The sequence below is a fragment of the Pseudorasbora parva genome, chromosome 14, assembly GCF_024679245.1.
Source record: "Pseudorasbora parva isolate DD20220531a chromosome 14, ASM2467924v1, whole genome shotgun sequence".
NCBI classification, from domain to species: Eukaryota; Metazoa; Chordata; class Actinopteri; order Cypriniformes; family Gobionidae; genus Pseudorasbora; species Pseudorasbora parva.
The window spans coordinates 18,656,419-18,674,249 of record NC_090185.1 but is presented as its reverse complement, the minus strand read 5'-3'; the positions used below and the strand labels follow the sequence as shown (position 1 = coordinate 18,674,249).

The 17,831-nt window shown below is 39.3% G+C and overlaps 3 protein-coding genes across 4 annotated transcripts in view; all 3 read left to right on the top strand.

The window, feature by feature from the left end:
* Positions 1-10,107: 10,107 nt before the first annotated feature.
* Positions 10,108-11,306, top strand: LOC137039476 (hatching enzyme 1.2-like). 2 transcript variants are annotated; one of them, XM_067414783.1, is made up of 5 exons: positions 10,108-10,243; positions 10,328-10,376; positions 10,481-10,621; positions 10,702-10,819; positions 10,916-11,306. In XM_067414783.1, the coding sequence occupies exons 1-5, from the start codon at positions 10,175-10,177 to the stop codon at positions 11,304-11,306; spliced, it is 768 nt and encodes a 255-aa protein (XP_067270884.1). In that variant the 5' UTR covers positions 10,108-10,174. The 2 variants fall into 2 exon arrangements, with proteins under 2 accessions (XP_067270884.1, XP_067270885.1); XM_067414784.1 differs by having other exon boundaries at positions 10,175-10,258.
* Positions 11,307-13,664: 2,358 nt separating this feature from the next.
* Positions 13,665-14,807, top strand: LOC137039475 (hatching enzyme 1.2-like). The gene is made up of 5 exons (XM_067414782.1): positions 13,665-13,748; positions 13,818-13,866; positions 13,983-14,123; positions 14,204-14,321; positions 14,417-14,807. Exons 1-5 carry the CDS (start codon positions 13,665-13,667, stop codon positions 14,805-14,807), a joined length of 783 nt encoding a protein of 260 aa, XP_067270883.1.
* Positions 14,808-16,521: 1,714 nt separating this feature from the next.
* The window catches only part of aox5 (aldehyde oxidase 5), a 65,111-nt gene continuing 63,801 nt past the window's right edge, over positions 16,522-17,831 (top strand). Inside the window, exon 1 of the mRNA XM_067415740.1 lies at positions 16,522-16,575. Within this exon, the coding sequence (XP_067271841.1) occupies positions 16,522-16,575 (54 nt within the window). The remainder of the gene's footprint in view (positions 16,576-17,831) is intronic.

Below are 17,831 nucleotides of genomic sequence, written 5' to 3'. Positions count from 1 at the left end.
GACAGGTAGAATGCAGTGAGTCTAAATAGGGTGAGATGATGATCTGCAGCTGGTGCGCTGATCAGCTGCGGCAGGTGGAAACAATGATCAGCCAAGCAGTGGCTCTGCCAACACAGACACATACATACACAAGATTGAGACAACGAATTCATAAACTGTGACAGTACCCTTCCTCATAGGAGCGTCCTCCCAGGAGAACCTACCTGTTGATTGTAATCATCGATAAGGGAGTGGTCCAGGATGTCCCTAGCAGGAACCCAACTTCTCTCCTCCGTTAGTAACCTTCCCAGTCCAACAGGTACTGGAAACCGCGTCCCCTCCGTCTCGAGACCATAATAAGATTAACTGAATAAGTAGGTTCCCCATCTACGAGTCGCGGTGGTGGGGGAACTGGTACTGGCGGGTTTGGGTGGGAATGAAAAACAGGTTTCAATTTGGATACATGAAAGGCGGGGTGAATTCTCCTGTACGCCGGAAGAAGTTTGAGGAAGAGACGGACTGCCACCGGACTAATGATCTTAGTGACAGTAAATGGGCCGCAAGTTTCAGAGCAAGTTTGGGAGCAAGTTTATTAGACACGGAGTGGAGCAGAATGTTCTTAGTAGAAAGCCACACTTTTTGACCCACGACGTATACGGGAGGCTTAGACCGGTGGCGATCGGCTTTAGCCTTAGAGCACATCCCTACCTGGAGCAGAGTCTCACAGGCTCTTGTCCATGTCGGTGGCACCTCTGGACAAAGGCTTGAGTGGAGGGGACCACCACTTCGGAATCAAGACTAGGAAAAATAGGTGGCTGGTAACCTAGATTACACTCAAAAGGGGAAAGGCCCATGGATGACACTGGTAACGCGTTATGAGCGTATTCAACCATAGAGAGTTGTTGACTCCACGATGAAGGATTCTTGGACACCAAACATCGCAACATTCTCTCCAGATCCTGATTGGCTCGCTTAGTTTGACCATTGCTTTGGGGGTGATAACCCGAAGACAGGCTAACTGTCGCCCCTAGTAACTTACAAAAGTCTCTCCAAAAATTGGACACAAATTGGGAACCTCTGTCAGAGACCACGTCCATCGGGAGTCTATGTAACCGAAAGACGTGGTCTACAACAGCCCCCGCTGTCTTCTTGGCTGAGGGTAATTTGGGCATGGTAATAAAATGCGCTCTCTTCGAGAACCAGTCCACTACAGTCATAACGACCATCATGTCATTAGAGGGCGGGAGGGCGGTGACAAAATCTAGCGCTATGTGAGACCAGGGTCTCGAAGGAATCACCAGCGGCTGAAGTAGCCCATCAGGAGGTCGGTTAGGTGTCTTACCAACGGCACAAATTGAGCAAGCCAAGACAAAACTGCAGATGTCGTGAGCCATAAATGGCCACCAGAATCATTGCTTTATTAAACTGCAAGTGCATTTACTCCTGGATGGCAAGCAATGTTGGAACAGTGACCACACTGAATGACTTCAGACCGTAACTTCTCCTGTAGAAATAATCAACTCGGTGGGCAACCAGGCGGAGGCATTACCTCTTCAAAGGCCAATTTGACCTTCGATTCGACCTCCCATGTGAGTGCAGAGATAACTATCTTCTCTGGAAAAATGCACTCTGGAGTAACCGGCATTCGGAAGGATCAAAAATGCGAGATAAAGAATCGGGTTTGATATTCTTAGACCAGGGGACGGTACGAGAGAGAAAAGTCAAAACGTCCGAAAAAAGTGCCCACCGAGCCTGGCTGGAATTATAAGTCTTTTGGCAGATCTAATATATTCAAGGTTCTTGTGACCGGTCCAAACTATAAAAGGTACTCCGACCCTTCTAACCAATGACACCACTCTTCCAATGCTAACTTGACACCCAACAATTCTGTATTACCAATGCCCTAGTTACGTTCGGCAGATGACAGACGATGTGACAAAAACTTGCAAGGATGTATCTTATCGTCTGAAGCAGAGCGTTAGGATAGAACTGGACGATGAGAGCCGAAACAAAGCAACTTTTCAGATTGGTAAATACAGCAATTATTTACCAATCTGAAACAACATGAGCTCATGAGCTATTAGACCGCCTGAATGTAGTTCTGGGAGAGGTCAAGGCGGTCAGAGGTGTGGCTAGTTGGCTGAAGTTGCGAATAAAACGCAGATAGAAGTAAACCCCCAGAAACCTCTGTAGGGCCTTACGGGAATCTGGACTTGGCTAATCTACCACAGCCTTAACCTGGTCAGGGTCCATATGCACTCCCTCAGACGAGACGATATATATTCTAGGAAAGGAACAGACTGTGCATGAAAAGTGCATTTCTCCGCCTTGACAAAAAGGCCATTCTCTAGCAACCTCTGAAGAACTCGTCTGACGTGTTGAATATGTTCCTGAGAGACGAAGAAAAATCAATATGTCAGCCAGGTAAACATATATAAACTGATCAAACATGTCTCTCAACACATCATTGACGAGTGCTTGGAAAACCGCTGGGCAGTTGGATAGCCCGAATGGCATCACCAAATATTCAAAATGGCCCCTGGGGGTGTTAAAAGCAGTTTTCCATTCATCCCCCTTCCTGATGCGAACCAAATGATAAGCGTTACGCAAGTCCAATTTTGTAAAGATAGATGCTCCCTGCAACCTCTCGAAAGCTGAAGACATTAACGGCAAAGGATAAGTATTCTTATCCGTGCTGTTGTTTAGTCCTCGGTAGTCAATGCAAGGTCACAGAGTGCCATCCTTCTTACCCACAAAAAAGAACCCTGGCCCTGCTGGAGAAGAGGAAGGGCGGATGAATTCAGAGGCTAGGGAATCAGAAATATTTTTCTCCATGTCCTCCCTCTCTGGGGCAGAAAGAAATTAAAGCTTGCCTCTAGGCGGAGACTTACCTGGAAGTAAATCTATACCACAGACATAGGGACGATGTGGAGTAAGAGAAGCAGCCTGGGACTTACTGAACACTTCCTTCAGGTCGAGGTACTCCGAGGGCATGTTAGAAAAATGTGCTGCCTCACTCTGAAAAACAGAACAGGACACAGACAGACAAGCAGATACAAGACAGGACTCATAACATTTAGTGCTCCAAGATGACACAGAGTTGTGTCCTCAGTCAACCCTGGGGCAATACTGGATCAGCCAGGGATGACCGAGGACCCCGGGAGCCAGGGGTGAGTCCAAGAGAAGAAATGAGATCTGTTCTGTGTGATTGCCAGATGTGATGAGTTTCAGGGGACCTGTGGGGAGCATGATAAATGGAAGTTCTTGACCACTGAGTATGCTGACAGATATGGTGTTCTTGAGGTGAGTGATGGGTAAACCCAGATTGCGTGCCAAACATAAATCCATAAAATTACCTTCAGTGCCAGAGTCCAGAAGGGCTTGACAGGTGGGAGTCCAGGCTGTCCACAGCAGTCTTACCGGAAGGAGAGTAGAGGATGAGGTCTTCTCCATGGAGATCCCACCCGACAGTAGCCTTCCAATACAGTCAATCAGCATTCAATACTCCGAGACTGAAAACCCATCCTGGGTCGCTGTTCCAGCCGGCTGAGATGGAAATCCACCCTCAACGCCAGTTCGATGAGTCCATCGATCTTCTCCGGTAAGTCCAAGGTGAAGATCTCCTTCTGGATGTGGTCAGCCAGCCCATGCAGGAACATGTCCAACTGTGCTTCCTCGTTCCATTTGCACTCGCCGGCCAGGGTGCGAAACTCGTTGGAAAAGTCAGAGACTGAGCGGTTACCCTGGCGAAGATCGGCAAGTTGGTGAGCTGCCTCCCTTCCCGTTACCGCTTGGTCAAACACCCGTTGCATCTTCAGCACCTGGAACGAGGAACAGCAGCGATGTTGATTCTCCCACACCGTCGTCCCCCACAAGGCCGCTCTCCCCGTCAGCAACGTGAGAACAAACGCCACTTTAGACGCTTCCGTACTGAAAGTCAGAGGTTGTAGAGCTAAAAACATAGAACACTTAGACAGGAAAGCAATATTTAGTCTCACCCGAATAACACTCCGGTGGCGGTAAGCGTGGTTCATGTTGATGGCTAGTGGTGGCAGGAGCGGGGGAATCAGCCGTGGTCTGGGCACACTGCTGTGCGACAAAAAACTCAGAGATATTCCTTGAACTCACTGAATCCATCTTGGTCAGAGCGTTCTGTAATGATTCTAGAAGGAAGGTTCAAGTGCAAGTAAAGGGTCTCTTTAATGAGAATAACATCACAGACGATGACAGAGATCCAGAGCATTGGAAAAGAGCTTGGTAGCTCAGGGACGCTGCAGACAACCCAGACCTCTGGCGGTTGGAAGAAGAAGTAGGGATGGCTGACGCGAAACTGATGTTTCGACGCTGTGTCGAGATTCCAAAGCGCAGATGTTTCGAAACACTGATCCGAACTGTGATTCGAAACACCAATGTCACGTGACTGCCGCTAAATAAATCTTCAAAGTGTTTCATCAGGTGCGCCTTTCGAAACTGCTTTGATTGAAAGAGGCGGGAAGAAAAAACACAGTCACACATCACAATATGAACCTAATTCCCCACAGTTTGAAAGTGAATTAAATCCATCTTTGCCTCGTGGGTTTTGTGAGAGATACATTTAGTTATAGCAGTAATTTTCCGTCATTTATGTACTTGCTAAAAAATATTTGTACATGCCAGCAACAAGTGTCCCTTGTTAGAGGATTTTTTTCAAAGGCTGGAGAAATTATATGTAAAAAAAGAAAAAAGTCGACTAAGTCTTTCAACAGCAGAGAGATTAATATTTTTGAATAAAAATGTTATGTAACAACTGACATATTAATTTGTGGGTGTATTTATTTAAATGATTAAATTATTCATTTTTCATGACAAAAAATTAATATATTTTTAATATATAAATTAATATAAAATTAATATAAAAATTAATGTGTTGTTTAATATATAACATACATGTTACAAAACAAAGTAGTAGAGATGTTAAAAACATTTAAAAAAAAAAAAAACATCACTGTCAAGGTTATTTCAGATCAATACATGCAAATGTCCACTAGATGGCGTCCTGGAGACGGGTGCCGGGTGCTTCAGCACATTTGCTTCAACTGTTTCAGTGCTTCACAAAACCTCGGCCTGCCCATCACTAAGAAGAAGGTGGATGATGATAGGGATGGCTGACGCGAACCTGACGTAAGAGATGGCTGACGCGAACCTGACGTTTCGACACTGTGTCGAGATCCCGAAGCGCAGATGTTTCGAAACGCTGCTCCGAACTGTGATTCGACACACCGATGTCACGTGACTACCGCTAAACGAAGCACCGAAGTGTTTCATCAGGTGCGCCTGTCGAAACGGCTTAGATTAAAAGGGACAGGAACAAACCACACAGTCACACATCTGAATGAACCTCATTCCCCACAGTTTAAAAGTGAAGATAATCCATCTTCACCTTATGGGTTTTGTGAGAGAAGATACATTTTGTGATTTAAGTGAGATTTATAGTGCACTTAAATGACACATTTTATTTTTTTAATAATCTTAATTTTTCATGACAAAACAAAAACAAAAACAAAAGACTAAAGTTATTTACAATGAGGAGGCTACAGGTTACAAAGCCAAGTAGTTTTTTTGTTTTGTTTTGCTTGTAGTAGATCACTGTCAAGGTTATTTCAGATAAATACACGCAAGTGTCCACTAGATGGCGTCATGGAGACGAGTGTCGGGTGTTGTTTCGAAGCTTCGGCACATTTGCTTCAACTGTTTCAGTGCTTCACGAAGCCTCGGTCTGCCCATCACTACCTGACGTTTCGATGCTGTGTCGAGATCCCGAAGCGCGGATGCCGAAACGCTGCTCCGAACTGTGATTCGACACACCGATGTCACGTGACTACCGCTAAATGAAGCACCGAAGTGTTTCATCAGGTGTTTCATCACACATCTGAATGAACCTCATTCCCACAGTTTAAAAGTGAAGTTTATCCATCTTCACTTAATGGGATTTGTGGGAGGATACATTTTGTGTAGATTTTACAAGTGAGATGTATAGTGCACTTTGGTTAGTTATATTTACGCTAGATTTAAACGATATATTGACTGATAGGTATAAACAGCGACAGAGAGTTAGGATAGATATAGGCTAAATTAGAATTATAGATATATAATATAAAATATATAGAATTATAGATATAGAAGATATTCTTAAGTGATATGGAGGCTCCACATAAGAGATGTCGTAGCCTACTAGGTTATGGTGTGGGACCATTTCCATTTGGAAACACCACATTAAGTGGTATGTGTGTATTGTATTGGCCCAGAATGCATGATCTATTAACTTAATTTTCAGTAATTTTCCCTCATTTGTATGTACTTGCTAAAAAATATTTATGCATGCTAGCAAAAAGTGTCTTGTAAGATATTTTTTTTCAAAGGCTGGAAAAATTATATATAATAAATATAAAGTTAACTAACTAAAAGTTGTCCTTCAGAGCAATTCAAATTTTTGAATAAAAATTGTATGTAACAAATGACACATTGTGGCTTTAGTTCTTTTAATAATCTTAATTTTTCATGACAAAAAACAAACAAACAAAAAAAAAAAAAAAAGTTATTTACAATGAGGAGGCTACAGGTTACAAAACCAAGTAGTTGTGAGCCAGATGTTAAAAACGTGTTTTTTTGTTTTGTTTTTAACATACAGTAGTAGATCACTGTCATTTCAGATCAGTATGCAAGTGTCCACTAGATGGTGTCATGGAGACGGGTGTCGGGTGTTGTTTCGATGCTTCGGCACATTTGCTTCAACTGTTTCAGTGCTTCACAAAGCCTCGGCCTGTCCATCACATGATGATGGATGGATGGATGATGATGATGATGGAGATGATGATGGAGATGATGATGGAGATGATGATGATGATGGAGATGATGATGATGGAGATGATGATGATGGAGATGATGATGGAGATGATGATGGAGATGGAGATGATGATGGAGATGACGACGACGACGACGACGGCGGCGGCGGCGGCGGCGGCGAACACTCAGGACACAGGCAACAGCAGGAGAAACACAGGAACAGGCGGGACACAGGGAACATCCAAACAACGCTCTGTAGAATGCAGTCTATATAGGGTGAGATGATGATCTGCAGCTGGTGCGCTGATCAGCTGAGGCAGGTGGAAACAATGATCAGTCAAGGAGCGGCTCCGCCCCAACACAGACCTTGGTCCCAATTCGCATACTATTCATCCTAAATAGTATTCGAAAATAGAATTAGTATGTCCCAAATCGTAGTATGTTGAAAAGAGTATTCCAAAGATTCCCGGATGGTTTACTATTTCCGGTCTGAATTCGAAGCATGGATCGATGTGCACTCTAACGGCTGATATTGCCCACAACCCACTGCAAGTTGGCGAGGATTCAATTAGAACAACAAACGCGGATAAAAAGCCTTAAAAAACTACAAACATGACAGATGTGCGAGTTCGACGGTTAAGTAGAGAAGTTTAAATAAAGGGGTTTGAGTGACCAACTATCAATATTTAACCTGACAGAAATATATTTATTCAGTGTTGTCCACATTATATTTCACCTGCAGCAGCATTGTGAACTTTTGTAATGACACGTTTGGCCATTAACTTTTAAATGCATCATTATATTTAAACTGCAAACACACGAGGAGAGTCTCTGCGTTAAAGACCCACAAATGGCAGATCAACGAGCGGCTACATTTCTCTCCGATACGGTAGGAGATTAAACTTAATGTGGAGGATTTGAACTGCCCTTACGAAAGGAAAATATATTTACCAATATATTACTTGAAATATATTATAAATACATGGAATAATATATTGATGGTATTATACAATATATTATATATTCCTGTAATATATTGCAAAATATACAAATGATTGCCGATTTCATATATTGCAATATATTGGAGAATATAAATATTAAATCCCATATATGTGAATATATATTGCCTAATGTATTGCATGATATTTTCCAATATACTGCAATATATTTTTGTTTCGTAAGGGTGTGACGAATCTGACAATGATTGACAGGGCAGATAAACGGTGACGGGATGCAGTCCGTTAAAGATGGAGAAGTAGTATGTCCCAAAGCTTGCATACTTTTCTGCTACACACTCAAAAGTATATACTTTTTCTTCACAAAAAGAGTACATACTTTTAGGACGTAGTATAAAGAGGCGAATTGGGACGCAGCGAGAGACACTTACATACGCACAAGAGTGAGACAACGAATTCATGAACCATGACAAAGTTTCAAATTGCAATATTTTATTCAGAATACAACAAAGATTAAACATCAAATGTTTAAACTGAGAAAATGTATAATTTTAAGGGAAAAATAAGTTAAATTTCATGGCATCAACACATCTAAAAAAAGTTGTGATAAGGCAACTTTCTTCTTTTTACAACAGTCTGCAAACATCTGGGGACTGAGGAGACAAGTTGTTTAAGCTTAGGAATATGAATGTTGTCCCATTCTTGTCAAATACAGGCTTCTAATTGCTCAACTGTCTTAGGTCTTCTTTCTCACATCTTCATCTATATGATGCGCCACATGTTTTCTGAGGGTGAAAGATCTGGACTGCCGGCTGGCTATTTCAGTACCCGGATCCTTCTTCTAAGCAGCCATGATGTTGTAATTGATGCAGTATGTGGTCTGGCATTGTCATGTTGGAAAATGCAAGGTCTTCCCTGAAAGAGATGACGTCTGGATGAGAGCATATGTTGAAGAATGGCACAGTGGATTGTGTTCACCGACAATGTTTTCTGGAAGTATTCCTGAGCCCTTGTTGTGATTTCCATTACAGTAGCATTCCTGTATGTGATGCTGTGCTGTCTAAGGGCCAAAAGATCACGAGCATCCAGTATGGTTTTCCATCCTTGACCCTTAAACACAGAGATTATTCCAGATTCTCTGAATCTTTGGGTGATATTATGCAATGTAGATGATGATAACTCCAAACTCTTTGCAGTTTTTCTCTATGAAACTCCTATCTGATATTGCTCCACTATTTTTCGCTGTAGCATTTGGGGAATATGTGATCCTCTGCACATCTTGACTTCTGAGAGACACTGTCACTCTGATAGGTTCTTTTTATACCAATCATGTTGCCAAATGACCAAGTTGCAAATTGGTCCTCCAGCTGTTTCTCATCTTCTTTTCTCATGTTCTTTTCCCTCCTCTTATTGCTAACTGTTCCAACTTTTTTGGAATCTGTAGCTCTCATGAAATCCAAAATGAGCTAATATTTGGCATGACATTTCAAAATGTCTCACTTTTAACATTTGATATGTTATCTATATTCTATTGCGAATATAAAATATAAGTTTATGAGATTTGTAAATTATTACATTCCTTTTTATTCACAATTTGTACAGTGTCTCAACTTTTTAGGAATCGGGGTTGTAATTGTTTCATTATCAGCTGAGTGTATGTTAATTATGTGTGTTTTTTCCTTCATTATTAAAATTTAGTATGTACTGTCCCACACTGACTTTAGGTCAGTAAAAACATATATTTATGTCTTAGCCAAAAGGAATTCACTTTGGTACCCCAATTTAAATATATTCTGATACCAAAAGAATGAGCATATTTTAATTATTCTCACTGTATATTAGGGTGCATGTAGAATTAAACATTTAGATCTCCAATCTAGAGAAGTGAATCATACAACTGAAACATAACTTTCAAAAGACTAAATGACCAGAGTAGTTGGTTTAGATCAAGTAAGAGACATAAGCGTGATGAAAAGAAGAACAGCTTGAGCCAAAGATCAGATCTCACAATGTTTAGTGCATGAAAACCGACTACTTGGACTAGACAGCAAGAAGTATGCAGTTCTTAAAAAGAGGTTACAGATTTGCTTTTAAACACTTCAAGTTCTGTGGACACACGGTTTGATGGTAAAACAGTTTTGAGGCCCTTAATAAAACTAGAATTACAGCATTAAGTGTTAAACCAATTAATATCTTAAACTGAACTGTATTGTCTGATTTAGCAAGATTTTGGACCAACAGGCGAGGTCAGAGTTTCCTCCCTGTAGGTAAACATTTTAGTCTCTGGACACTAAGACCCTATATAATCCCCCAGTAGACCCACCTATTCAGGTGACTATAAAGTCCAGACAGAACAGCTCACAGGCATCAAACCTCAGCACAGGAGCATCCTGAACATCTCCACACACTGAGGCAACATGGACACAAGAGCCTCCCTCTCCGTTCTGCTGCTGCTGTTTGGCATCTCTCAGGCGTCTCCTCTCATGGTAAGATCGTGTCTAGTCTCTCCCTTAAATGATTAACAGTCCTCAAATGAATTGTCTTAAACTTCTCTATTTCTACCACTATAGGAGCCTGAAACTGTGGACATCACTACAAGGATTTTGGAGTCCAACAATGGTCAGGCGCCTTGATATCTATGGTTTCACAAAATAGTGCTACAACATAGTCAACATGTATAAATATGTTCTGCTATTTCATCAATACTTTTCTTTTTAACTCAGGATCTTCTGAAGTCTTGATTGAAGGAGATCTGGTGTTTCCTAAAACCAGAAATGCTCTCTACTGCCTCAACAACAACTGTTTCTGGAAGAAAAACTCTAACAACTTAGTGGAGGTCCCTTACATAGTGAGCAATGAATTCTGTACGTGAATCTCCTTCATTCATTGAATATATCTATGATTCATTTAGACAACATTTTAAACCTGTGGTTCCTTTTTGCAGCTAATTATGACAAATCAGTGATTACGAACGCCATGTCGACCTTTAATAGCAAAACCTGCATCCGCTTTGTGGCTAGATCAACTCAGACCGACTACATCAGCATTGAGAACAAAGATGGGTGAGAACAATCACACAATACCAACAAGAAACATTTAACAGGCTTTAATTAAAAAAAGAATCAACATGTAACCCCTTTATTCCTCTCTCCTTTCAGGTGCTTCTCTTCTTTAGGAAGAACTGGTGGCAAACAGGTGGTCTCCCTCAACAGGAACGGCTGTGTTTACAATGGCATCGTACAACATGAGCTCAATCATGCCCTGGGCTTCTACCACGAGCAAACCAGGAGCGATCGTGACCAGTATGTCAAAATCAACTGGGAGAACATCTCCCCTGCTATGGCCTACAACTTCCAGAAACAGAACACCAACAACCAAAACACTCCATACGACTACGGCTCTATCATGCACTATGGAAACACAGCCTTCTCCATCCAGCCCTGGAAGGAAACCATCACTCCCATTCCTGATGATACTGTGGTAATCGGACAAAGGCAGGGAATGTCCAAAACTGACATCCTGAGGATCAACAAGCTGTATGGATGCTGAAGATGAGGCTGATATTCATTAATTAAATCAGTTCATGTCTGTAGATGAATAGTGGATAAGGTGATGGTCTGTGCTTTCTTATGGTGTTGTATTTCTGAAATGTGTGACGGGAAAGTTTAATAAACATTGAACAAATATGAACCTTTTTTGTGAACTTTTTTCTTTACATCTAATAAATTTTCCTCTTGAATGGAGGCAATAATTTTCTCTGGATGAAGGAAATCCTTTCCTAAGGAATAAATAAATAGAGGAAAAACCCGCTGCATGCTTTGATTTATAAATCAAATAAGAGTATCATGGCCATATATTTCTTTGTTAATTAGCCATGTAATAATAGGAATAATAATATTATTGCAGAATAAAACCATTCATGTTGTAATAAAGACAAGTTCACTATATATATATATATATATATATATATATATATATATATATATATATATATATATATATATATATATATATATATATATATATATATATATATATTTACATTTGTAATATTATATTTTCAACATGGAGATCCTGAAGATAAAAAAGCTATGGATGCTGAAGATGAGTCATAATTGAATAGGCTATGCATAATTTGTCTGTAATATGACAGATGATTGTCTTTGCTTGATGCATGGTGTAGGTTCTGAATCATGTGATTGTGTTGGATAAAATAATGCCAATCAAAGCACAAAACCACTTATGTTTATATTGTGTTTATATGTGTATATAGTGTTTATTAGTTTTATGTTTCATCACAAATAATGAAAGAATGAGGATTCCCACAGCAAAAAAGCCAGGGTACATTTAAATCAATTCGAGTCAAATTTAACACTCATAAAATGTATACATAACTCCCTCCGTTTGGGAGTTAAAATCACTCTTTTTAAAGTGTGAAATATGTACACTTCTCACAAAGTACATTTTAACTGTGTACATTTTTTGTTACTTATGCGCAGCTTCTGGTGTACGCATGGTTTTATAATTCTGAATTTTTTTGTAATTACGTACACTTTTAGGATGAAATCTGCGCAAAATTGTATAAATGAGACCCCTGGACTGCCGGCTGGCCATTACAGTACCTGGATCCTTCTTCTAAGCAGCCATAATGTTGTAATTGATGCAGTATTTGTCAGTATGTTTTTGTCATGTTGGAAAATGCAAGGTCTTCCCTGAAAGAGACGACGTCTGGATGAGAGCATATGTTGAAGAATGGCACGGTGGATTGTGTTCACCAACAATGTTTTCTGGAAGTATTCCTGAGCCCTTGTTGTGATTTCCATTACAGTAGCATTCCTGTATGTGATGCTGTGCCGTCTAAGGGCCCAAAGATCACGAGCATCCAGTATGGTTTTCCATCCTTGAAACTTACACACAGAAAGTGTTCCAGATTCACGATATAATGCAATGTAGATGATGATAACGTCAAACTTTTTCCAATTTTTCTCTAAGAAACTCCTATCTGATATTGCTCCACTATTTTTTGCTGCAGCATTTGGGGAATATGTGATCCTCTGCACATCTTGACTTCTGAGAGACACTGTCACTCTGATAGGTTCTTTTTATACCAATCATGTTGCCAAATGACCAAGCTGCAAATTGGTCCTCCAGCTGTTTCTCATATGTACATGTAACTTTTCCGGCCTCTTATTGCTACCTGTCCCAACTTTTTTTTTTGAATTGGTAGCTCTCATTAAAACCAAAATGAGCTAATATTTGGCATGACATTTCAAAATGTCTCACTTTTAACATTTTATATGTTATCTATATTCTATTGCGAATATAAAATATAAGTTTACGAGATTTGTAAATTATTACATTCGTTTTTATTCACAATTTGTACAGTGTCTCAACTTTTTAGGAATCGGGGTTGTATTTGTTTCATTATCAGCTGAGTGTATGTTAATTATGTGTGTTTTTTCCTTCATTTAAAAAAAAAAAAAATAGTATTTACTGTCCCACACTGACTTTAGGTCGGTACAAACCGACTACTTAGGACTAGACAGCAAAGTATATAGTCCTTAAAAAGAGGAAACAGATTTGCTTTTAAAAACTTAAAGTTCTGTGGACACACGGTTTAAAACAGTTTTGAGGCACTTAATAAAACTAGAATTACAGCATTAAGTGTTAAACCAATTAATATCTTAAACTGAACTGTATTGTCTGATTTAGCAAGATTTTGGACCAACAGGCGAGGTCAGAGTTTCCTCCCTGTAGGTAAACATTTTAGTCTCTGGACACTAAGACCCTATATAATCCCCCAGTAGACCCACCTATTCAGGTGACTATAAAGTCCAGACAGAACAGCTCACAGGCATCAAACCTCAGCACAGGAGCATCCTGAACATCTCCACACACTGAGGCAACATGGACACAAGAGCCTCCCTCTCCGTTCTGCTGCTGCTGTTTGGCATCTCTCAGGCGTCTCCTCTCATGGTAAGATCGTGTCTAGTCTCTCCCTTAAATGATTAACAGTCCTCAAATGAATTGTCTTAAACTTCTCTATTTCTACCACTATAGGAGCCTGAAACTGTGGACATCACTACAAGGATTTTGGAGTCCAACAATGGTCAGGCACCTTGATATCTATAAAGATAGTTTAGGTTTCACAAAATAGTGCTACAACGTAGTCAACATGTATAAATATGTTCTGCTATTTCATCATTATGTTTCTTTTTAAATCAGGATCTTCTGAAGTCTTGATTGAAGGAGATCTGGTGTTTCCTAAAACCAGAAATGCTCTCTACTGCTTCCACAACAACTGTTTCTGGAAGAAAAACTCTAACAACATAGTGGAGGTCCCTTACATAGTGAGCAATGAATTCTGTACGTGAATCTCCTTCATTCATTGAATATATCTATGATTCATTTAGACAACATTTTAAACCTGTGGTTCCTTTTTGCAGCTAATTATGACAAATCAGTGATTACGAACGCCATGTCGACCTTTAATAGCAAAACCTGCATCCGCTTTGTGGCTAGATCAACTCAGACCGACTACATCAGCATTGAGAACAAAGATGGGTGAGAACAATCACACAATACCAACAAGAAACATTTAACAGGCTTTAGCCCAAAAAATCATCAGTGTTAACCCCTTTATTCCTCTCTCCTTTCAGGTGCTTCTCTTTTTTAGGAAGAACTGGTGGCAAACAGGTGGTCTCCCTCAAAAGGAACGGCTGTGTTTACAATGGCATCGTACAACATGAGCTCAATCATGCCCTGGGCTTCTACCATGAGCAAACCAGGAGCGATCGTGACCAGTATGTCAAAATCAACTGGGAGAACATCTCTCCTGCTATGGCCTACAACTTCCAGATACAGAACACCAACAACCAAAACACTTCATACGACTACGGCTCTATCATGCACTATGGAAACACAGCCTTCTCCATCCAGCCCTGGCTGGAAACCATCACTCCCATTCCTGATGAGACTGTGAAAATCGGACAAAGGCAGGGAATGTCCAAAACCGACATCCTGAGGATCAACAAGCTGTATGGATGCTGAAGATGAGGCTGATATTCATTAATTAAATCAGTTCATATCTGTAGATGAATAGTGGATAAGGTGATGGTCTTTGCTTTCTAATGGTGTTGTATTTCTGAAATGTGTGACGGGAAAGTTTAATAAACATAGAATACTTTTAGTGAACTGTCTTTAAGTCTAATAGTTTATTGTCTTGAATGAACAGTGTCAAATCTTACCAGGTTTTTTATAAGTAAAATACTGGCAACACTGTTGCCAACTAGTTACTGTAAAGAATATGTTACAGTGACTAACTGGCAACAGTGTTGCCAGTATAATACTGTGTCTATACCAATACAGTGACTAACTGGCAACAGTGTTGCCAGTTTTATAACGTAAATCGGGCATTACAGTTGATAACTGGCAGCAGTGGTTTGAGTTAATTACTGTACTGCATACACATTAAAATAATTTATAATTCAGTACTCATTGTGGTACTCTTAAACATATTAAGGATTCTGTCATGTTACTTCGATAAAAAATATAAAGAACATTTTAACCTTGACAAATTGACTTTATCATGTTTATCTATTGCCCAACATAACAGAATAAAAAAAAGTAATAAGAAAAAATAATAACAATAATAATAATTTGCTCCTTAATATCAACAAACATAATATGAAAACACACAAATATTTTCAAGACATGTCAAATCCTGCCTCCAACCAAATAAAAATGAACTTAGATGTAACACCCAAATCTACATCTCAGACATGACCCTCAGGTTATTGGTTATGTTAACACAAATTAAATGACCTTCTTATATCCGTACAAGTAAAACATTAACAAAAATGCTTTCAGTTAGTTGTATGTGTTCCGCTCAAATTCAGTGAGCCACTACAAAAATGTATGTACATGTGGATTTATGTTTTGAATCTTTCTTAGATGACACAGTTGTACAGCTAGTTCCAGCTTTGGAAGCACACTTTGTCCCCTCAGGATGAATCCTCATTAAAAACCTGTTGAGTGAATCAGACAACAGCTATTTCAGAAATGGAGTAACAAATTACCTTTTAATGAGTTCTAATGTGGCACTGGCTGACTCTTGGTATTCAATGTTAAGTACATAGAAGACACTGAAAACACATGCATTGCCACTGAGAAATCCAACTGCTCATCAATGCAATGAGTGTCACTTCCATCCACTTAGATGAATTTAGAAGGCTATCTTGTGAAATTTGTTCTCACCATAAAAACTACCAAAACACAATAATTATTTATGATATTTTATACTTACCAAGCAAGATGAGCATTGGTGGGACTGGTAGATGTAGATCATTTTCCACTGACATTCGGGTTGAAGTTTTCTTTGGAAAGAAATTTGCCTGTGTGCTGAAAGTAATGTACTCTAGTTCATTATTAGTGCAGAAAAACGAAAAACCTCACCTCATATTACAGTAAAATACCTTTCACTGATGTTAAAGCTAAATACTGGCGATTATAAAGTTATTTACCCAGAAATCTACAGCAAGGTTTAACAGTGAAGAAAAGAACTTCCTAAGCAATAAATAAACATAAAAAATGGAGAAAAATCTCTCTGCATGCATGTCTTCTTCACGCATTCCTGTATTTTAACCATGAAAGGAAGGGCAAAGCCTTTAACATGTGATGAACGTCAGGTCAGTCAGCTCATTCAACTGATAGTAAAGCAGGAGCATCTCCGGAGAAAGAGCACAGCGATCCTTCTCAACTCATCATGTCATCTCTATCTGTGAACAGTGAGCTTGTCTTCTACGTTAATGGCAAGAAGGTATGATGAAATAACAGATATTGATTTTAAATGTTTATAGATCTGAAAATGTAATGCATTTAACATGTGGTGGACTTTTGATTGTTTTAATAGTTTTTTTGGCTCTTAATATTAATGTTAATAGGTCAATGACTTGGCATGCACATTTTTGTGTCAACGTTTTTTCCTTTTATAAATTAATTACATGTATCATTTTATTCAACAACAACAGAAAAAACTTATTTAGAATGCATTTTAATAAATTTTAGACCATTTAAATGATACATATAATTTATGTTTTGCTATCTTTTTATTACTTTTATAAATATCAGTAGTTTTAAAGCTGTTGAGATCATTGAAAAAATTGTATCCAGCCATTTGTATATTCTCAAATGCCAGGGTGGCACAACTGCAAACATGGCTTTTGTTATTATGAATTAAGCATGAAAATGCATCACCGAGGACTGATCCTTGTGGCAGTTTGTAGATCTCTCTCAAATACTGGTAAAAACTGCAATTTCAAGTTTGGTACATTTTTTCATATCAGTTGGTGAAACTGTACAACTGTTTGGTTGTACTGCCTGACATAAAACTGAATTTAAACATTTTGAAATGTTATTTAGCAACTGAAGCTTGTTTAAAAGCATTGCCACTCGCGCAAATATCTGTTAAATCAGTTTTAAATTTGTATTTTACTTTTTAAAAACACCTTATTTGAAGCTTTATTTATCAATGACACTTATAAATAATGAATGGCTTTTCTATTGTGTTAGTTCATAAATAAAAGTGGACAATATTAAATTAGTTTTCAATTTCAAAGTTGCTACTATAACAAAATAAGGAATGCTATGATTCTAGTAGCTTATTACTTCTACTGTGATGACTATGAACATTTTTATTTTCAGTCTTCTCATATTTAAAGTAACCAAACTTGAACATAACCTGCTGTTAATGCCGTGACTAAACGTGCATGTCTGAATCTTGGCACATGACAGTCAGCCAGCAGCCCCAAAATAATCATTATTCCTCTCATGTATGACACCATGAAAATTATTTTCCATGCTATACACACAATCCATCATGTGTTTGCCCTTTTCACACGCATACATGCTCTAAAGGCCTGTTCACACCAAGAACAATAGGCCTCACTATAACACAGGATTGACAACTCTCACGGATTTGGCATGAGACACGCTTTCACTCTGCCCAAGTGAATCTCGCACAACCATTGGCAACCCTGCTTTTGATATGAAACAAAGTCTAAGCTTTTTAAACTT